General features: G+C 36.2%; 2 protein-coding genes across 4 annotated transcripts in view; one reads left to right on the forward strand and one right to left on the reverse strand.

Moving 5' to 3' along the window:
• The window catches only part of LOC140158606 (ketohexokinase-like), a 43,556-nt gene extending 39,399 nt beyond the window's left edge, over window positions 1-4,157 (reverse strand). The window contains exons 1-3 of the mRNA XM_072181766.1: window positions 4,053-4,157; window positions 2,559-2,675; window positions 1,920-2,054 (exon numbers count right to left, since the gene is read on the reverse strand). Of these exons, the coding sequence (XP_072037867.1) occupies window positions 1,920-2,054; window positions 2,559-2,675; window positions 4,053-4,138 (338 nt within the window). The 5' untranslated portion in view covers window positions 4,139-4,157. The remainder of the gene's footprint in view (window positions 1-1,919; window positions 2,055-2,558; window positions 2,676-4,052) is intronic.
• Window positions 4,158-5,925: 1,768 nt separating this feature from the next.
• On the forward strand, window positions 5,926-14,905 carry LOC140158610 (uncharacterized). Of its 3 annotated transcripts, none has more exons than XM_072181767.1 (3): window positions 5,926-6,004; window positions 12,400-12,972; window positions 13,793-14,905. In XM_072181767.1, the coding sequence occupies exons 2-3, from the start codon at window positions 12,432-12,434 to the stop codon at window positions 14,296-14,298; spliced, it is 1,047 nt and encodes a 348-aa protein (XP_072037868.1). In that variant the 5' UTR covers window positions 5,926-6,004; window positions 12,400-12,431; the 3' UTR covers window positions 14,299-14,905. The 3 variants fall into 3 exon arrangements, with proteins under 3 accessions (XP_072037868.1, XP_072037871.1, XP_072037869.1); XM_072181770.1 differs by having other exon boundaries at window positions 5,946-6,009; XM_072181768.1 differs by having other exon boundaries at window positions 5,996-6,018.
• The last annotated feature ends 8,944 nt before the right edge of the window (window positions 14,906-23,849 follow it).

Below are 23,849 nucleotides of genomic sequence, written 5' to 3' on the forward strand. Positions count from 1 at the left end.
TTCAGCGTTCGTATATTTCCGAGAAGACAAGCAAGTGCACTGCCTAAAATTCACATAATACTTAAAACCAACAATTGTGTTATCTTAAAGATTCTACTGTAGCAGACCTGAAACTTATGTGCTGGCTTGCGAACACAAATTTTGCATATCAATGTCAACTAGAAGGAAAAAAATAAGTTACTTGTCCTCGAGTCCTGAAAGTGATGCCCTTTTTGAACAAGCACATTTTTCCCAAAGCTGTGCATAATTAGTGAATTTCCCAAAAAAATAAATTTTAATACTTTTAGGGTCGGGCATTACTGCTAAATATGTGTGTGTAAGCGGATTCACGATAGAAATTCTGAAATTCAAAATATACTCCTGGTTCTGAATGTCGCCTGACGTACCTCCTTTTGGCTTCTATCTTTAAAAGCATGTAAGCTACATTGATACCGATGCCACCAATAAAACGAGAAGATTTGCCCCTTCATTTTGCATACCACTTTGTCCATTTTTTTTTTTCGAATTTCTTCACAAAATGCAAAAAAGCCACAAAAAAATGCAATGGGTGTAGTACCCCCTTAAGCTTTTTTTTCACACCAAGTTTTCCATTAATTATGATGAATGTTTGTCATAAATGGCCCTAAAAGAAGATGTCCAAATCCACTGCACTATTATGTTTTATTGTCCCGATATTAAGGCGGATGGGTTATCAATTATTTGCCTCATTATCGCCTACATGCCATTCCAGGCTGCGTCCTCGCTTTTGGACTCTCGTCGGGCCATCGGGACAAGGGGAGCGCAGTAACATTTCCAAATCGACCCAATGACCTGCTACATGGACTAAAATTACTTTACCGGAACAAATGCATGCAAAGCGCACGAAAATTGTCAATTTTGACACTAAAGGGGCACACTGCTAAATAATCGCCCATTGAAATACATGTAAAAATGACAGGTTTTTTTCGCTCGTATAATTACCAGTCGATTACAAATCGATGAAAGTTTTACATTATGTCGTTAATATTATGAGTCGTCTTTAACCTCGTTTTCCCCGTACGAGCCCATCAACAACGGATTCACTGTTTTTTGGCTTGCTCTCAAGACTGCAAACCTGTTTTTTAATTTTAATTTTAATTTGCGGACCGATTTTCTCGATAATTGTACAAATGCGACTTTGGCGATGGCGATTCAAACTCATGTATAGGCTTTACACTTTTATTTAAGCCATAACAAGCTACTCTCTCTCTCTCTCTCTCTCTGGCTATTAGTCCAAAGAGCAGCCCAAAATATCTCAAAACAGTTTTTGTACTTTTACTCACTAGAGTTACACAAATGGCGCATTGATTTAGTGTGCTCTTGGGTTTAAAAATGTGAACGATTGTCATGATTCTGGCCTCAACCTGGAACATCATAAGATGCTGAAGCATTAACATTTAGAGGGGAGGACGATCATAACTTTTGCCGGTTTTACTGGGACATCTTTGCGCGAAGCGCGCGAAAAATGTTCAATTTCAGACTATTTTAACTCAAAATAAAGGTGACGACTGGTATTGGATGGAACAGCAGTGTGCGCAAAGCGTGCAAAATTTAGCCATTTTACTCTATTTTTGCCCAAAATACAGTCTTGAATCTCAATGACATTGACACATATATATTTTAAGCACGGATTTTGAATTCTCACTGCACGGATTTTTAATCTCACTTAAATAGCCCCTGTGCTAATAGCACATATTTCATCCACTATCTACTATCTAGTGCTGATAGCACACATTTCATCTGCTATCTACTGCTGATAGCACACATTTCATCTGCCATCTACTGCTGATAGCACACATTTCATCTGCTATCTACTGCTGATAGCAAACATCATCTGGTATCCAAGACAAAAATCCTACTGTCCTACATAATTTTATTATAGACAAATTAATACCACTAACTTGTTGGCATGCAGAATCGTCCTTGTTCCTTCAGCAGTATTGAGAATCACACAGGAAGTTGGTGTCATTGTATCCTTATGGTAGCGACATAGATCTGAACTCACTCCATATTTTATCAGATCATCAACAATTAGACTTGAAAATTTAAAAAAGAAGAAAATTTTAAGTTTAGAAGAAAGTAATGCAAATATTCTCTGTTGACCATTTCAATCATAACAACCAACCCAATGTAATTTGTAAACTTACGAATATCTAACCATTTATTTACTAGTTTTTACAAAACAGATTTAAAGTCACAATTAGTGAAACAACACTTTTCTGCACCAAAGTGTTTTGTATTCTTAAAATAATTTGCTTCAAAACAAAACAAAATCACATCAAATTCTGATAATTTATCCTCTCCAGTATTAAAACAACCCTCTGCACACTTTCAAACAGTACCGTAATTACTATAGTATTTTGGAGCTATGGGCTTTTTAAGCACAGTGCATTCAACGAAACAGTTCCATAATTACACAATGAAGAGATGATCAGTATTTAAAATGTAATTAATTTGGTCAGTGGTCTAGCTGATGGTAGCCGAATGTCCTCTAAACATTTCCAAAAACTATAAATCAATTGTAATCTATTGCAGCTTACTCTGATAGCCTGTGTTTTGCTAGTGTGCCCATAAATGCAGTGTGAGTTCCCAATTGTGACAGCACCACAGCTGAGTTACTTGCATTGCCTCCACGACTCCAGATCTGCTCTTTTAACCTGAACAAAAAAAACATGAACAAAGCATCATAATAAATCTCAAGTATCGTATGGACAAGTCAGGGATTCTGGCAGTGCGTGCACCACAAGTGGCGCGTCGACACAAGCCAAGTGGCGCTTGAAAAAAATTAATAATAATAATAATAATTAAAAAATCCGAAAAAGAGCTAGATTCAGTGATAGCATAATCGAGGAAATGTAACTTCAGTCACTAATTGCCAGTGGTCATGGTGGTAATTAAGTTCATTTTCGTTTATCATTTTCCATCGATCATTAACCATAATTGTTACATAACTGTTTATATGCCATGTAAAAGCAACATCAGTTCAGCTCAGCCTCCCCAAATGGAGAGTTTTATTACATGTAAATATAGTCCACCAGCCCTTTTCACATCTATAAAATTACAATATTTACCAATTATAATTATGTTGGGTTAATTTGGAATGTTAATGTTAACAGGCCATTCAACAACTCTTCCTATACCTTTGTACACGAGCCAACCGTTGTTAAAACGTGATGAACCCACACTTTTACTGTAGCGTATACGCCGAACGCTGAGCGAGACTACGCGACGCCGAGAGCGCCGTAAAATTCGCCATGCCTGGAACCTTTGTGCGTATGCCAGCTTACAAGTTGAATTCAGTATTTTTCAGGTAGCGGCTAAACATTGCCGTTTTATTCTGTAGTTTTATTGCTGATATCAAAAGAAAAATCATCGAAGTTTTTGTTAGGCTGAGTGGCAATGATTAACTGACATTCCCCGTAAAATAATCGTGAATTATACAATATTTTAGCTTCTTTTCGTTGTTGAAAGGATTCAATCATGTTTCACGTTGTTCATCATCGTTTAACAACTCGCGTCCGGCGCTAAAAAGCTGCCCTCGCGAAGTAAACCACGCAGACGACGCGGCCGCATCGTTGTTAAACGGTGATGAACATCGGTGCAACATGATTGAATCCCTAATTTACAATATGTATAAAACCCATGAGCTTCAGGTGGGCTCATCCACCTCAACCACCACCAGGGCTTTGACCTTTACCATGCCCTTAATTGGACACCACGCTGTGATGCTTCACTCGCTCGCTAGGATAGTGGAGTTTGAGCAATTCTATTTTCTAAAAGTGGAACTTCAAATACTTTACTTGCCCCCCCAATATTTTTGTTGCTCCTCAGTTCCCAGTTTGCCCCCACCCCCCACTTTTGAGGCAAAACCCCCAAAATTACATAAATTTCCACTTTTTTGCGGCAATTTTGCATAAATTTTGCCCCCCTCATGAAATTCACTTTGCCCCCTAATTCCCCCCTCAAAAAAAACATTCCTGGTGCTACCACTGTCTAAAGCTAATAATCTAAATGGGCCTGAATAAGTTCTTTACCTTACATCCGTGTCTTCTGCAGGAAAGCCATCACTAACATTGACAATGTCAAGACAAGCTAGTCCTACCATAAGGACCTTCTTCATATCGTTTTTAGCTGTTGCCATTCTGAAACATAAAATCAGGGTTTAAAACATAATTTGTATAATTATGGTATATTATATGGTGCCCAATTATTTTAGGCAAAATAATTTACAGGGTGGGTATTTGTGGGCAATGGGGCATATCAGGCTGAATTTACTGGATGGGCAAAATAATTTACTGGTGGGCACCTTTTTAAAAAATAATATTAGTGAAGTAGAATTACACGGTTATTGTCCGACCAATCAAGAATTTGTGGCTATGCATAATTTGCATTTATCTCTTTGCCATTTGAAGACTTAATTTCTTGTTAGCAAATATTTCACACAAAAGCGGGATTTACTGGGCCAGTACCACCTTAACGGCCAATGAATCATATGACATTAACCTCCCTGGGATCTTCTCAAAAAGAGAACCCTTTTCACTTGGACAAAATATTTTGTTGGTCTGTGTGATATTAGATTGGAGCTGAGTCTGAGCCCAGACTGAGGCCCGGTTCCGGCACTCCATGTATCCGTGGGCACTCATGCTCGTCGGCGAACTTTGAAAACACCCCCTTTTGAATCTCATTTCGCAAAATTTCAGGACAAAAACACCCCTATTTTTAGTGATTTCACAAATGTTTTGCTCTTCTACATGACCACAAATGCCCCTTTTTTTGCTAAAATGGGAACAATATTTCTATGCCCCTTTTTGATGGAAACGCAAATTAATGCACTGCACGGCACTTGCGGTATGGCCTATACATCTTCAATCTTCAATGGTGAATCCTTTTGCAGCTTTAAAACCTATACTAGGATCGTACATTTATGTGATATCAGAGAAGTTGAGAACTCATCTTCTCTGGTTGTAGTAACTACAAATTTCGAACGTTTGAGGACTTGTTCTTATAATTAAAGCCATATTATAACATTTGTTGAGGAGAACGCCCTCAACATTTTTTTAAATTCTGGTTTTACACGATTGTAATGTACTTTAGTCAATAAAGATACTCTGCAAAAATCAAGACTTTAGGTGCTGTAGTGGACGTAGTTTTGTCAAAATCCGAGATTTTGAATAAAACGATGGAACCGGCGTTTTATTATGATGGAAATATTAGTTGAACACGTATGCACAGTACGCATTACGGCGTATGGATACACATACACACACACCCGATGATCGTTATTCGTATCGTATTACAACCGCGGGAGTAACATGCATGGGCGCTACTAGTAAATTCCAATTTTCTATGCTTTACCTCACTTGTTCGGCTCAAAATCCTGCTCAAAATTAAAAGGGGACATATCTGACAGTAAAAGCTAACATTTTATGGAAAATAAATACTAAAATCTATATTTACAGAAATGTTATAATTTATTGAAACTGGTAAGCTTATTATTATCTTAAAAACTACTAGTCTAACTCTAAACTAAACATCATGACATGATTAGACTACTAATCTTACAGTACAATATACAGACAAATTCAAGCAATGGTTCAATACACCGAAAATACTGAAATATATACTGTCTAATACATTTGCATAAATGTACCTGCTATCAGAGCTCATCAGGGAAGATGTAAATGAAGATGTGTTTACCAGAGAGTGTTTTTACTATAAGAAATATAAATATACGAAGGTTGGTTACTTACTATATCCACCTGATCACAAACATTTTCATTAAATTGAATCACCAATAATCACGTTACCTCTCATTACAAATTCACCAAAATTGCAAAAGTAAAGCTTTAATTTATTTATAATAGCTTAAAATTAACTACAAACACTGTTCACCATATTGCGCAATATCCAAGATGTCAGCCTCCATGTGTGACACGTTTTGATCAGCAGTGATCCGGAAATCTCTCGCTCTTGATGATAATAGATGGTATGGTATGTATGGTATGTGGTGATACTTTAATATTTTTTATGTTCTTTACAATTTCGCTGTGTACCATGAATGTAATTGTTGTAAAAGCAAGATATAGCTATATTGGTTTTTGTTTATTTAAGCTTACTTCATGCTTCATGTACTTACTCAACTTGAGTAAGTCTCAAGAATGCAAGTTACTCATACTTTAGGTATGAAAGGCAAACCTCAGTTAACATGTGTACCCCTCCATCAAGTCTTAATGCAGTTTTGAAAAGTTCAGACCATTAGCTTTCTGATGATATAGAGCTTTATGATGTGTATTTCAGAAAATGGCTGATGGATTTTTATACCAATTGAATCAATCAGTGCAGTGTTACTAATATTTTGGTATCACCCTACATGTACACTAATTTTAAGTGTATTTTTGGATTCCTTGGGCCGAGAGGTTTCCAAAAATCATGAAATGTATACTTTTGCTATCCTAGGGTGTATATTTTTCAAAATAAAGCGATGGTATTCTCGGGCAGTATATTGCGCTTGAAAATTTGGGTTTACTGTGTAGAGAATAGGGACGAATTTGTATGTCATGTGACTACCTGTGACTACCAGTCCTCTCATTTTCTTAAAAAGAAAGTTAAGCTATTTAAATGTGTACATGGACAACTAAATTATCTTTTGATACCAAATTTCAAGTAATGAGGACAAATTTGAAGTACATATGAACAATTTTACAATTGAGTGCAAAAATGCAAACTACCATAGTACCCATAGAGATTGTACATGAGTGCACCGCTGCCACATGCACCGCTCGGCACTGCCACCACCACCCCTGACTTAGTCAATTGGATTTGGTGCCATTCTACCAATGTTCCAGATATCTTAAAGGCTTAATGTACGATTTCCTTCAAATTTTAAATTTGTCATTATATACTCAAAATGCTGAAATAAAACTAGTAATAATGATCGGGAATGGTTTCTGTCCATTTTGAGCTGAAATAACGAGGTAACGTGAAAGAAACACTGCTTGTTATTTTGGCCGTTTAACACGCAGTTCTATGATGGACATAAAGTCATAATTTCTTGAATTATGACTTTGCTCTGTTTACCTACAAACACAACAAATTTGGCTGATTCCATTTAGGTGCAAGTTGTGACATGTGTAAACATTACAAAAATGCAAAAAAATCAGGTTTGAAAAAAATTAACCAAATTCATATTATGTAATATAAGAACATACATGACTTTAATGTAATGTTCCACAATTAATAATCAATATCTTAGCTTTCATTTGATAGCAAATTTACTGTCATATCACCCTTCCAAAGATACACTCAAAAAACAAAATGATCACAGTGAAAAGTGTGACACCACCACCCTTTTCAGGGGCGGATTTAGGGGGGGGGGTGCAGCCGGCGCGCGCCTCCTCTATGTTTTGACTAGCAAAGGGCGCCGGTAACTTAAAAATACAAAAATTGTAAGAAATTTTAAAAAGGAACCAATTGGGGTAACCCCTTTAACACATTTTTTTCGTCAATCACCAAAAAGGCGCCCCTTTATCAAAAATTCCTGGATCCGACCCTGCTTTTTGTTCACAGAGTGAACATTTCCCCCATTTGAACCCATATCTCATATGCACAGTTTATCCCTTACATACACTACAATGGATCGAATCCATGGGTTCCTACAGTCACCCATGGAAAACAGGGTACTGAAAAGTAGTACACCATGTCCATATGGGCCAAGGGATGGTTTGTTTATATCACAATCATTCCTTCAGAATAGGCAATACAGATTCCAAACATATAAAACTTACCTCATATCAGTTTTAGTTGCCCCTAAGGCCTAATAACTCCAAATTGACATGACAATTAATTCTATTTGCTCAATTTCATACCAAAATCAAGGAAAACATGGTTTTGTTATTGCAAAATAACAAGAAAATCAGAAAGGTTATATCTGGTCATTTGCAGTAGGCCACTTCAGGTACCGTAATCAATATTGGTACTTGAATTGCATGACTCAGTGACTTTCTGCTCATTGTAAGAGTGATAGTGTTGTAAACTTGATTGCATAACATTAAGATTGCCAACTGGCATCCTTTGTATTTGAGTTGTCTGTTGATGGTATTAGAACTGTCTCCATGTAAACATTTCACAAAATGTCAACAAAACATGCTACTGCAGAACTCTATGCCTGTATGTGTGTGTCTGAGGTCCGATCTGAGGGATGATGACACACATTCGATGGGTGTATACATACACTGTGTCTTGAATAACTATTGTAGCCCATCAACCCTGTGGTTAAGAGGCTAGGAAATAATTCCTAATGTCTCATACCCGGGTTTGTATCCCTTTATCTAATCTTGCTCCACGTGACATGACAAGGACTTTTTGGCACATCTTATATATCTTGTATTGAGACAATGGCAGCCAGGACTATTTTTTTTGCCTTTTTTCTAAGCATGTTTACTATTGGATTGAGCCATCACATGATTATAATAGGCTTTACTGATTGGTGGGTAAGGTCAACGCTATTGTTTATTTTGGGATAAGGCTGAGCATATTACTGATATATGAAAAATACACTGCTATTTTGATACAGGCGATTTACTCAATTTAATACTTCCAACTGACACCATTTAGTTCCTGTTAATGTTTGCTTATCTTAATTGGAACCTAAATAATTATTGGGCCATGTTTATTATCTGCATGGTATATTAACAGTGCCGCCAACAAGTGGGGGTAACCGGGGGCGTTACCCCGGGGTCCGGGGTCCTATGGGGCCAGTAAAAAGTGAAGAAAAGACACTTTACTATGGGGCAGTAAAAGCAAAGAAAACAGACCTCAGGGGCCCGTAAAAGGTTCAGAATAGATACCTTTCAACTAAGGCATATTTTCTTTGCTTTACTGTACGGGCCGACAAAGTTCTGTTTTCTTAGGCCTAAGGTATCTCTTCTTTACTTTTTACGGGTCCTCCGATCCGAGGTCTCTTTTTTTTTTATGGGTCCATTAAGGTATATATCTTTTCTTTGTTTATTAAGCTTTTATACATACCCACTAAGGTCTCTTCCTTTACGGGCCTATGGTATCTTTTCTTTGCTTTTTACCCGCCCACTACGGTCTCTTTTCTTTGCCTTACGGGTCCATTATAAGGTCTGTTTTCTTTGCTCTTTTATGGCCCATAAAAACCAAACAAAAGTAATGGGCCCATAAAAAACAAAGAAAAGAGATGTGCATTTTATAAAAAATACAAGATAGCCTTTGAAGCACACATTCTAATAAATATTTCACTTGAATTTACTCTTTGCTTTTGCCAAAATGATCAAGTGCAGCTTAATCGTGGGAACACAAATTGCAAATTTTCCCTTCTTATTTGATCATTTACTTTAAAATTGGCCATTTTTCCGCGCTTCATACAGAGTTTGTTTCAATACGTCCAATCTGGGAGCAAAAGTCGCTAATTTGAATTAAAAATTTTTGCGCTCTTAGCGCGCACCTGTCCTTTTCACCGGTTCATACTTGGATCAGTTTAGCTTCAAATTGGCTTTAAATTGGCAATTTTTTTGCACTTCGCGTGGAAGTTGTTCAGAGAAACTTAATCTGGGAGCAAAATGCCGTTCAAATTGCAAATCTGTGCGCGCAAGGCGCGCATTCGTCTCCTTCAATGTTCATATTTGATTATTGGCAGCTAAACATGCTACTTTCGCTCCGCTGCAACATATGTTCAAGGATTTTACACCAACCTCCCTCCCCCATTCTACAAAGAAATTTATGCCACTGTTGCCCCCCCACACACACACACACGGTTTTGTAGTGTCTCTGGACCTAGACCTAAATGCTAGGATCATGGTTGACCTAAAAAAAACCATTTTGCACATTGTTTTGTGTTTTTAATATGAAAATTGATACATACCGTATTTCGTCAAATAGTCGCCCCCCCTCAAATAAACCACCTCACCACCTTCTTCAACCCAGATGTTTCAAAAATGCTGATATTTCCATGCTATCTTGTGTAGTAAGCTTACCAAGTTAAGCACATGGTCGATAATAAGCGTCAATTGGCGAAAATCTGGATCAGAAACCCGGAAGTGAGCCAGAAGTCAGTGTTTCTAGTTCATAGTTCGTCATTTTAGCGTGTTTTTAGTTTACCTAGAATGATTTTAATGGGAATTATCGCTCTAAAATTGACCTTGAATAAACGCCCCTTTGGGAAAATGTAACGCCCGGGCGTTTATTTGATTTAATATGGTAGAATGTCATACTCTATTAATGATATCAAAATGCATTGAATTTGAATGCATTTTGATATCATTAATAGAGTATGACATGAAAACTATGTATCAATTTTCAGATTAAAAACACAAAACAATGTGCATAATTCAATTTTTTATTTTTTTTTTATTTCAACCATGATCCTAGCATTAGGTCTAGGTCCAGAGACACTACAAAACTGAAAAAAACTTTGAAAAAAAACTTTAAAAACTTTTTTTTTTTGCAATTTTTTTGTTGTTGTTGCAATTTTGGGTACCCCGTTACCCGCCCGAAAAATGCGCCGGGTACCCGGGCACAAAATTACCCGAAAATCACACCCCTAGTATCAAAAAGTTTTAGAAATCGCCCAGAAGTGAAAGAGCTATATCAATGAAATTTTGTCAGTGCAATCACTGGTCCTTATGTACATGTACACTATGGTGCAAAAATGGTCTCATAAGTATGTTTACTTTTTTTTACAGGAGCTAGATGTCACTACCTGCCCATGGAACCGCATAACCAGCAAAATAGAGAAAATTGAGGCATGCAGCTTGATTAAGTTCCATTTTAAGGGTTACAGTGTTCCTTTTCCAAAAAGCGACAGTGACATATCACAATCACCACCGAAGATAACTTTCATTTCATCATCAATTTTCTAGGTACTGCAACCCTTCAAAAGCAGGATCTTAATAATGCTGCTTGCCTCAAATTTCTCAATCTTGCAGTTTATGTGCAGTAACTGGGGCAGCAGGTTATTGGCATCTAGTGCCACCTGTAAAAAAAGTAAACATACCTATGAGACCATTTTTGGACCATAATGTACATAAGGACCAGTGATTACACTGTCAAAGTTTCATTGATATAGCTCTTTCACTTCTGGGCGATTTCTAAAACTTTTTGATACCCCCTCGTATATTAATTGAATTCCATGATAGTGATAGGCCTATTGATTCGAAAGTTTGTATTTCAATGAGTTTCTTGCTGGATAGAGAGTTATAAGCCAGAGTCAGAATGTAGGTATCATTATGCCTCAAATCACTAATTTATTGTAAGATCAGTGCAGAGTAGGTTAGATATGAAAATGGAAAGTTGTGTTGAGTTCAAAATGCATGGCCATAGTGTAATATAATGATCTCTGTATATTGCTTGTACTTTCCATCATTTTTTCACACAAATCAGTTCAGGAGAATCTTGACAGGCATGGTTTTTGCACTCCCTGTCACAGGCTCATGCATTAGATGCATCAATGATGCACTTTTATTTTGTTCAATGTCTGTCTCAACATGTAACACAGTTTAGAGTTGTTACCTCTAATTGTATTCATGTATTTACCTTTGAAAAACAGCATCCAATAAATAATCAATTTGAAATGTCATTGAACTCTCAAAAGACGTTTCCCCTCACAAGTTTGATACATATTGTTACATATATCACCAGGTGTACTTTTGTCAGACATCAGACGTTGTACATCTCTTACTCATCAATCACCAATAATCACTATGGTTGCTTTGAGATGTTCATGCTCTGATCCATTAACAGTTGTTATGGCTGTTATGCCCTGTTGTAAATGTGGTGTTCACATCGATGATTCACTGATACTACCAATGCCCATCAAGCGTCATCATGCTAGCAGATCTTGTGGCCCCTTGGCTTTGTAAAAAAGCAAGTTGTTTCAGACCATGTCTTAGTTTTAATAGTCCTTTGATCTCCATGGTTTTTCATGAATGAAATCACAAAGGAAAGTGAGAGTGACGGTGTGAAATACTACGGATTGCTATGATCCATCCAGCTATCTGGCAGCCCACAAAAAGCACATGTATGTGACACGATCAGGGGAAATGAGTCGGATGTCGCTAATATTGATTTTGAGATATTGGCAAAGAAAGTATTCAAATTCTATATTGTTTTCAGAGATCGATAAATTGACGTTATTTCGCAAAGAAAAGTCATACCTACATGGGGTTTTCAGATTCTGAAAGCTCTAAATGTCCTCTTTAGAAACTTATGTAAAACTCATTTTCGACCAGGGTCGACATGTGACTCATTCCCCTGATCATGTCACATACAGTCATGTATGTTTGAATTAGCTCCAAAATCTCACAAAATTAGAATCATCAACTTGGTTTAACACTTACTACAAATTATTGTTTTCTATTACAGAGAATTGATTACTAAATTTGCATCCTAGAATCATGGAGGAATGTGAAAATGTGAGAACCAAGAAACAAGGACACACAGATGCAGATAGTGAACAAAGCAACAGTGATGAGCAATATGAAGAAGATAGTGACAGCAATTTAGAAGATGAAGGTGATGAACACCAAATGTACAGTGATGATGATGATGAGGAGGAGGATGACGACAACGATGACGACGAGGACCTGGAGGAGGAGGATGGAGAAGAGCATGATAAACATATGAAAAGTAAACAAAAACAAAGTGATGATAATTCTGACCAGGAAGACGAAAAGAGTGATGACGATTTTGATGATGAAGCATCCAAAGATGAAGATGAGAGTGGAGAGGATGAATCCTCCCCTGGCAGGACTAAAAAGAGGAAAATAACACAGGATACATTGGACTTAACAAGCATCAAGGGAAAGGATAGCAAAAAGCCTACTAAACCAGGAATCATATACCTGAGTAGAGTACCACCATTTATGAAACCCAAGAAATTGAATTTCATCTTTGGTCAATATGGAGAGATTGGAAGGATATTCTTACAACAAGAAGGTATGTATGAAACAGGGCCAGTATACTGTTGAATATGCAGATATATTTTTACAGACCATTTGATTTCACAAATTTTGTAAGACTCCCAATTCATAGAATTTAAAATTACACAAAATTAGTAATATAAACAGTTCTTGAGAAGCAATTAACACATTTAAAGTTGTGAAATGCCTTCAGTCAATGGACTTTTGCTAGTTTGCAAGAAAAGTAGGGCAAATATAACTTGTTTTAGAGGAATATAGTGTTAGTAAAGGCATTGAAGCAATTGCATACTACATAGTTAAATGGTTTTAGGGTTTTTACTTGCCATTTAGTTCATTATGTAAATTACAGTCCAACCTCTTTTACCCAGCCATGATGGGACCAAGCATTGGTCCGATAAGTGATAAATCTGGATAAAAAATTGCAGTGTAATTCTATATTGAATGTGTGAAGTGCTAAAATTGGGATAACAAAAGATTGCTCAATATTGGGCAACAATATTGACAAAATGATGGCACCAGGGGTGAGGGTCACAGGATCCAGTCAGAACTCAGAACCCAGTAAAACCCCAAATAACAAGAGTATGATATGAAAGTGTCAAAGCATTTATTTTCCTATGAAGATCACTTGGCTGGATTACAGAGATCCATATAAGGGAGGTTGGACTCTACCATTATCAAGTAATTGCAGATTGAATAGAAATGTGTGCATGTCCTTGTTTAAGAGCCACATGAGTCCGATTGATTTCTGTAATATTTCATTTGATGGAACTACATGATGTTACATGATCATAAGATGGTCCTTTTATGAACCATGATTTTCCCTTTTTTTACTGCAGATAAAAGCTTCAGGAAGATCAGAAAGAAGAAAGGGGGTAATAAATCCAGGTCCTACACAGAAGGTTGGATAGAGTTCAAAAAGAAAAAGATTGCAAAGCGTGTTGCAGTCACTTTCAATAACACCCGCATTGGGGACAGAAAACGCAGTCGTTACTATGACGATCTGTGGAACATAAAATACCTCCCACGATTCCAGTGGGCACATTTAATGGAAAGAATAGAATACGAGAAACAAGTACGCCAGCAACGGATTCGGACTGAAGTGATGCAATCCAAGAAAGAGACTAACTTTTACTTGAAGAATGTGGAGCAACAGAAAATGATAGACAGAATGAAGACAAAGAAAAGCAAACAAGGAAAAGACTGGGACTTTCAAGGGAGGAATTTTAAGCAGTGGAAGACAGAGGAGGAAAGAAAAGAAGATCAGAGAATGTTACAACAGGAGATGGGTCAAAGGTCAGGGAAGGTCACTCCAAATGTTCTGGGCAAAATATTCAAGAAGTGAATTTAGTGAAATATTAATATGTTCCTAGTAACATTAGACTACATTCTTTCAGACCTATAAGTGCACTGTGACATTATCATGGGTCCTTCAAAATCAAAAATAATTTTGATCAAACAATACTAAGTGCCGATTTTGACGCCCCATTCAACAAGAGGGTCACCACCACTGATTCAATTAAGTTGAAAATGCCCCTCAAAGAGAGCACTTTGTCATTTGGGCCACTTAAATTCCCAATTTTGGTCAGGATCGCCAAACTTTGATGGCCCGCCATTCGCAAACAAAATGGAATTTGTATTTTTTTCTTGTGACCACATATCACCTAGGGGTCCATAAAAGGTACCTTTGAGCCAAAGGAGAGCAAAATCCAAGAGGGTGGGGTGTATACTTAGTCTAATTTGGCATGATCAATTTTGGTTTTGCATGAAACGTTTCAATATGAACATTTAAATGTTGGGTTATTTAAAGGTCATGAACACATTTTTAAAATGTTTTAAATAAAAACATTACAACAATATTTTAAGTGTCAAAATGTTATTGTAAAATATTTGTAGCAAAAGAATTTGGCAAAATATGTTAGAATGTTTTTTATCCTGTTTTCACAAATGTTTTTAAATGTTTTATACTCTTATATAACCCAACATTTAAATATTTTCTGTATAAACTGTTTTGTGTTTGCTGGGCATGTAGTAGCCCTGTAAAGAAAAACAAATGAGTGCAAATGGTGCAAGAAACAGTAGTTGATAACCACAGGTTAAAATAAATAACTTTATTCATTTTTTTCACATTTACATGTAATGTTATAAATAAGACACACAAGTACAGTAGTACACTGGGTAAAACTTTTAAAATTACAAAGTAAGAAATTCATTCGAGAATAATGCAATAATCTGTCTATATATTTCAATATACAATAGGCAGGTTTCTACCATTTTGACCTCCTGCAGTTTCAAGTGTTTCAGGTACACAAAGTAAATCTAAAAGCAAGATATAGTCTGAATGCGACCTGTTTTGTAGTATAAGGTTGTTTATCACCAGTGCTGTCATAGCTGTTACAGAAGAGATGGTTTCAAAATTTGTTTTCAATTTTCTTCCAAAATAAACCTGTTTTTTTCCTTTAAGTGGCAGTGATTCTTTCCAAAATTCGCTGCCAAATTCTCATGAACCTGGATAACAGAGGTGATACCCTTTTCTTATAAAAAGCAGTTTATTTATCATGAACAGAAGTGGCTCTTCTAAACATGAAACTGCTATAATTTGAGACAGAATTAAAGACTAGTTTGCGTCTGACGTCACTGTCAATCAAACTCCCACGACCCTTGATTGGTTATTAGCACGAAAAAAAAGCTTAATTCATCAGCCAGATCTGGTGCCTTCATCGAAGAAAAGGAATCGTAGAAAGTGGCAAAACAGACAGGGCAAAAAGCATTTTTTCTAGGCATTGTTGACAGCAAGGAGAGTTTGTATGTTTGAAGGTGCAAAATTAACCATAAGGCATGCTGTTTCATCGCCGATTTCGAAACTCAATCATCACAAATTCACAACAACTCAAGAACAAATGGTTTCCGAGTTTGATTGACAGGTGAAGTCAGATGCAAACTGGTCTCTTCAATACTGTCTCGGATTATACAGTTGCTTACTAACCTGTAAGATGGCGTGTAGTTGGAAATATTTTTAAAATTTTAATTTGACAATAAGAGGAGATCACCCCATAGAACCCTTGAAAAGAGTTTTGCACAATTTATGTAGGGAAAAAAGTAAGTGGGTAAAGAATGATTCGCAATGGCTTTTAAGAAAGTTACAAGTACCCCAATAAGCCAAATCAGCATGGAAATTTGCAATGCATTGTGGGACAGTTTTTGCAGTTTTGGGACACTTTGCCCTCTGACCAATTGGGAAAATTCAGAAAAATTGGTTTTTGTGCATAAAAAATATAATCTAAAATATTTTACAAGAATTATAACAAACCCCAAAAACATCGTTAATCTATTAAATTTTTTAATATTTTTAATGATAACATTATGACAATAAGAAAGTGATTGATAATAATTACAGCAGTTTTCCTGATATGTCGAGGTCAAAGTGTCCCAAAACTGCTCTCAAAAACCGGAGGTTACAATGCCGATTGGGCTTATTAGGCTATGAAATCATGAGTTATGTTAAACACTGATATCAAGTCACAGATTCTCAAATCAAGTGGTGTAATCCAGTATTTTATTTGTATTTCAAACCCAAAGGTGAGAGTACATGTATTGTATATGGTCCACAATTTATAAGTTCCCCCCTAATACTTTTTAGAACAAGTCAAAAAATATTTTATGAAATGTAAAAATGTAAAAAGATATTTATAGCCCTATTTGTTTTACACAAGTGAACCAATTTATAGCGTCACACGTCATTGCGTTCAGTTACAATGGTTAATTGTGTAAGAAAAGAGGCCAAATTTAAAAGTTGCACCCGAGTCCACAGCATTCAGGTTTTCTTTAACGCGGCTGTGTACTCTAGCCATTGTTTCTTTCTCAAAATTGAGTTTTTATGATATGTTTGTACCTTGTTATGTTTTTTATAAATACAAGGAATGAAAATCCAGATTTGTAAACTCCAACTGCAATATTTTAAGGATTTTATTTCACTATTCCACTCGTGTTTGAAATTGAAAAGGAAAGAAAATCTTTGTTGTACCAGCAAGGTACACGCTTGCAAGAACAACTCATCGCGTTGCGTGTCGCGCAATTTGTTAACGCACAAATCGCCGGGCGCTTATCTGTATGCGCCGGCGCATCTTATGGAAACACCACGGAAGCACTGATTTCACAAAAACCTAGTGGTCAAATGGCTCCGTTTCAGCTGATAAAATGTGGGTTTTTTCAAGTTCTTTCCCCCGATTTAAATATCAAGTTATGAATGGATTTTGCTCAAACTTCTCAAGGGGCTGTGGATTTACCCGATGTTCATGTAATGTAAGTTTCAAAAACGAAAACTGTCGCATTCTCCTGTGAGATTCGATGAAAGTGCAAAATGTGACCACTTTAAACTTCAACGGCCATTATTTCAATGTTCATTTTCTCGGTAAAATGACGATTTAGGTACACGATAACTCAATAAATACAGCATCTATAGGTAAGCAAATATGATCATCGTAAAAAGCATGATCGACTCAAGAAACGGTTTTCTCATTTTTTATATTTTGGTCTATTTCCGATTTTGGGCATCATTTTGTGCAAATAGGCGTTTTGAATTTTAAAAAGTTCATTTTGATGCCTTATATGGTCAATATCTCACAAAATAAGGCCAATATCAAAAAATAAAAAACCGTTTTGGAATGGAGCCTCAAGATTGAGCTAAAAACAAAATAAAATATTTTGGAAAGAGTGTTTTTTGTTATGATGTACCTAACAAATATTGCCAAAAACTCACTTTTTGTGATTTTCTTCAAAATTGTTGTTTTTACCCCAAATCTGTATTTATATTAAGATTTATTGATGTCTTGCCTTCATAAAATGTATACTTTTATATGTTTTATGCGAATAATTACAAAGTTATTGCACTTTTACTACATGCATGTCTGAGAGTACACAGCCACCTTAACAAACACATGAATAGACCTGGCCTACTGTATAATTGTTTGAGAGCTGACTCTATGGACTCATTTCAACTTTTAACACTGTTAAAAACGGTATCTTTTTTACATAATTAACCATTGTGACTGAACGCAATGATGTGTAAAACATATACAGCTACCCATACCTTTTTACATTTTTCTATTTATTTTAAAAAGTATTTAGGGGGAACTTATGTGGACCCTATATACGGAGATAAGCTTTATCACACCAAGTTCACCATATCCCTGTATTGGAGAATCTATTGACTTACTTTTGGTCTGCAAATCACATGAGGCAAGTTATGTATTAAGAGTTAAGACTGCACAGCTTCTAACAGATTACACTATAAAATGTGTACATCCATATCAAAACGATGCACTTGTCGGCTGCTACATGTGTCTCATTTCACATTATAGTTAGGAATACAACCCAGACTCATCTCAAGTGGAGGTCACTTCAAATCATCCCCAAATCACATAGTTTATTAATACTGAGAACATTCCTAAACCATGTGACCAATTGGAGATCATTGGAAGTGACCTCTTCTTGAGATGAGTCTGGTATTTATTCCTAGCTAGTATGTGAAATGAGACACATGTAGCAATCTTACAAGTGCATCGCTTTTGATATGGATGTACACAAATGGTAATATTTCTCTTTTCTCTTTGGGTATTTAATATCCAAAGCAAACAATGTGCACCAACAAAGTAATGTGAATAAACAAAAGTGAAACAAGAAACAGTCAATATTGCTTCCTTCTTTTACGATATTTTTTTTAATTTGATTGATTTTAATTAAGCAGTATTAAGTAAGGGATGAAATCAAAACTCGATCGCCAGTTTTGTCCGGTTGACGCCGGTTTCGTCCGGTTGGCGCCGGTTTCTATTGTTCTAAACAATTGGAACGCGGAGTAACCACCGGTCATCAAGTTTTGATTTCATCCCTTGTGAACCAAAGTTGACTCCTGCCAATTTTAAATGTCTTCACAGAAGATCCTTAGTTTACAAGAATCAAATTCCCATAAATGTCCTCTGAAAGAATTTATCTGTCAATTTGTGAAGACCTAGGATATTCTGTTACCAGTTCATGAAGGCTTACATAGAAACATGCAATTCAACCACTAACCAGGCTCCTAAACTCCCTCGGGAGAGCAACAAATAGCTTACTTGAAATGGACTATTCCAGTTGAAATCCATACACCCCCTATGTAAGACAGGACCTTAATCTCTCATGCAGGGTTTGTAGATTTTTAAATGGAGTCACCCATTCAGGTAACCCTGTTTGAAATTCACACTCCCTGACTTGCATCTTCCATAGGGGGTGTATGGATTTAAATGGCTCTCCTGCTGCAGCCTGTAGGGGTCCTATAAGCCTGGTGTTGCCTCTAAAAGGGAAAGCCATTATCACATACTAGGGCTGTTGTTGGCAAGCTTTTGGCTTGGCGACATGTCGGCAAAAAATCAATCCTGATGTCGACAATGTGTCGACAAAGACAACAAATTAGATCAACCAAATGCACTAAAGGTCCCAACAACCAAAAGACTGTGATTGTCACAAAACAAAGGGAAAAACAAAGTATGAATTTAAAACTTTCTGTAACTTGTTCATCCATCACAACGGTTGTGTGATTCTGGATCATGCTGCTACATACCTCGTAATTTTTTTTCTTTCTTGCTTGTCGACAATTTGTTGACTGTCGTGAAAAAGTCTATGAAGCAACATAAGTAACAACAGTAAACAACGTCGGCAATATTTCATAATCTGTTCATTTCATACTGTTAATTTTTGCAAATTTTAAGTCAAAAATGGCTTAAATATTTTATATTGCTAAATATACAATGTTACACAAAAAGAAGTTGAACACTTGTTTAGAATTTAGAACATCTCTGAAAATCAATTTAACAAGCATCTCAGCTCATTTTATTCATTGCTTAATCACAAAATATTATAGAACTATTACAGAATTAATATGGTTAATAATTTTAGGTTACAAAAATTTAATTAAATTTAAATTAATCAAAACAATGTACATTTTGCTGTCCATTCTGTAATGTGACTTGCGCCCTAATGACCAAATGGTCAACTCATTTGGAGGGGGGAACAAGGGTTCCAATCCACCCCTTGGTGGTTACACCACTGTCTCTAATTAGCACTCCTGTAAACATTTGTTGTCAACATACTTTTTAAAATTCACTGAATGAAAATGGCGTAAGACTAGTATTAAGGTATCGGATAGCAACGTTTGCACAGTATTTTTTGTGGGACATCAGACATACCAAATTGCATTGTGAACGTCCTTCTGATATCAAATAATGTTTTTTTTTAATTCAGGATATAATACAAATTTTAAGGCACATTATTAAAAATTGATATTTTTGATATTTTTGATATTTAACAGTCCTCAAAGTAAACTTTATAAATCTAACGATATGTATTTAAAGTGGAAGCCCCATTTTTGGTTCAGGTTCCTTAGGGAATTAGTCACAGTTAAAATTTATCCATGTAAATTATGTTCTGCCTGTCATCAAAGTAACAGGTGTAAGTGTTTTGTGGCGAACTGGCCAAGCAGGGCTTCCTGTTTAAAGTGTATGTAGCTGGGAGGAAAAGCCATCCATCCATTTCAAATTGAAGATAACATTTACCCCCAAAAAAGACTTTTAAAGTCTTTTGGGGGGGGGGGGGAAATGTTATCTTTAAGTGTTAAAACATGTACTTAAGTACATATCATTGAACTTATCATTAGATTTATAAAGTTTTCTTTGAGGACTGTTGTTAATATCAAAAATATCAATTTTGAATAATTTGCCATAAAATTGGTATTATATCGCAAATTTCGAAAATCAAAATTGTTTGATATCAGAAGGACATTCCCTGTATTCAGAATGCAATTTGGTGTGTCTGATGTGCTCTCATGTCCCACAACAAATACTGTGCAAACGTTGCTATCCGATCCCTGAAATCACAAATAATTGTGCTGGGAAGGTGAAATAGACTTTTTGTACGGGGGAGTGTGCTTGACAAACCCCCACAACAAATTATTACTAAGGAATCTGACCTACACATCAAGGAAATAAAGATAGGCATTAGGCACCTTGGCCTGAACTCAGCATTGCTCTGACCAGAGAATATGTAATAAAGAGGAGGTTGATCAAGCTATCCTCAAACAAAATATGTGTGAGACCGCTCATTCAAAGTAAATGATGAATCACCCTATTTAACTGCTTTACAATATAATACCACAATGGGGTTTGAACCCGGGATGGGTGTGATACACAAGTTGCAGCTAACTACTTTTAGGGATAGGTCATTGTGTGCATGTCATCATGCCATGCACACCATGTATGCAGACCCTGTCATCTTGTCAGATTTCAGATAAAATATGACTGAAGTTCCATGGCAAATTATAATTTTTGCTGCTTGTTGCCACTTTCAGCCTCTATTATTTATGATGAAGAATGTTTTCAATTATCAGAATATCTTTATTAGGTTTGCAGGAAATGACAGGAAAATACATAAAATAATAAAATAGAAAAGATCAACAATCATCACCTCTCTAAAAAATCCTAAAAATTTCTTCTTTAGAAATTTATATATTTGCAAAAAACGGTGGATTTGGGGGGAAATTTTACAGCACTTGATTTCTTTCTAGTATTATCCACATGTGGTATCCCATCCAAGCAGCAGGTCCTTAATACACACGTTTTGTACTTTTTAACAAATTCTCTATAGAAACATTGGAAATATTTTCAATAATGAAGTGAAAATCGGTCAACCATGGGCGGTCACACACATAACATCATAGGATATTTCAAGTGGATGTCTAACTACTTGAGAATAAAGGCCTATGAATAGATGCGACAGGATTACCTACGGGATTATCTCAAGGATATAATTCTGTTGACCCTCTTTATTACATCTCCTCTGCTCTGACACAAGTCTTCCCCGACACACCCTTTAACCCCTACTTTGCGTATAGAAGCTTAGGTTTATGGTACGTTAATTCTTTAACCTTACTACAATAAATGTATGCCAAGTGTATCAATCATCTAAATTACATACATTATACTTGCTCCCTTTTGGCACAATTCTTCTTAACACATGTGAAAACAATTATTGAGTTGATTATAGCCGATACAGAATCAATAAATTCATGCCCATAATAAATGAATAAGAAAATGATATTATGATCATTTTAAGAATATATTCTGAGGTACCGTACTCACTTCATATTATGCAAACAATAGGTTGGGATGATAACAGTACACAGCTTACAATGTCAATTAAAGATGCAATTCTGATACAAACAAATTAATGCAACCTGAAGTTCTCCCCAAAATGGGGGTTAAATTCTGGCATGCACCATAAATATTATCTTTTTTTGTCAAGGTAACCTTGTTTATATTAAATGTACCATACTTAAAATGAAAGACATAGAATTACACCTTTTAGAATCACATGTATTGATTAACTCCTAGCTAACAGGTTAATTTTCACACTATAAAATGAAACAGTTCAGCCCAAAAATTTATAGAAAAAAACAGATGAAAAGTGAAACTTTCCAGTAATGACTGACAATAGTTGCATGATGTACAAGATACAAAACTGCTAACTCCACTCTGCATCTCGTGAATATGCAAGAAACACAGCTTCATTCGCCTATTGCACAGTTCCGTCATGATGCAAGGAGAGCCTCGAACTGGCATGACATGAAAGGAAGAATTACATAACTTTATACAATGTTATATAACTGGTTCAACTCCCATTCATGCATAATGCCAGTTCGAGGCTCTCCTTGCACATGGCGGAACCATGCAATGGGTGAATACAATTAAGCCATGAAGACTTGACTAATCTATATGTAATCTATCTCTGGTCCAGGCCTGGTACAAAGTGGTTTAAGGTGCACCTAAATGTTTCATTACCTGATGTTTTGCAAGCTCCTGACATCAGATTAGCTAATTAATGATATTAACAAAACAGTATTGATGCAGGTTATATACTGTAAAGCATGATATTTTCGCTGCATTGAAACTTTCATACAGTACTTTAAGACTTGCATATATTATTTTGTATAAGTCCAGAATTTTGCTGACACTATAGATGTTTCAACTTCCTTTCTTGATGAGACAGTCTTCAGCATGATAAAATATTGAAATGGCAAGTAGAATCCTGAACTTGTACAACATAATTTACCACTTTTTACAACCATACAAGATTACATTTATATTCTTCAAATCATTACATGTATTGTATTGAGCTATACTCGATCTTGTCTCAAGTTGAGAGTAATGCCATGTTGGATTTTGCCGTGGCAGATTCGAATTATGCACGCTAACCTTATCTTGCAGGGCTTACACACAGGTGTAGAGGGATGATTTGGACGTACGCTGGCGACACAACCGCATAAATGCGCCAATTCAAATCTGCCACTGATACATCCAACATGGTGTAATTGGAGTTGCCCTTAAAACTTATTCTTAAACACTTGAGAATGTTCCTGCAATCTTATTGGTTCTTACCCAGCTTTACCCGTGTGATATGACACGATATCACACGGGTCAGCGCGTGTGCGTCAACGCGATACGCATACTCGCTATTTGGACCAATCTGAGGCGCACAGCAACATCGGGACTGGACGATTTTAAGCCCTAGGGAATTCCTTGCAAAATGTAGATTTAATTTGATTAAAATTCGTATAATATTTTTATTTGAATTGAAGTGTTTAAGAATGAGAATAAAGGTATTGTTTTTAGTCGTTGTCGTGCATCTATCGTCTCATATAACACGGCGACATCATTATTTTTGGCGTAAACAACACGGCTTCGCCACGTTGTTTTACTTAAAATAATGATGTCACCTGTGTTATATGAGACAATAGATGCACTCCAGGGGCTAAAAACAATACCTTTATTCTCTAAATACAAGACACACTATAGTCAGGTGACATATCAC

The sequence above is a fragment of the Amphiura filiformis genome, chromosome 8 (assembly GCF_039555335.1).
Source record: "Amphiura filiformis chromosome 8, Afil_fr2py, whole genome shotgun sequence".
NCBI lineage: Eukaryota > Metazoa > Echinodermata > Ophiuroidea > Amphilepidida > Amphiuridae > Amphiura > Amphiura filiformis.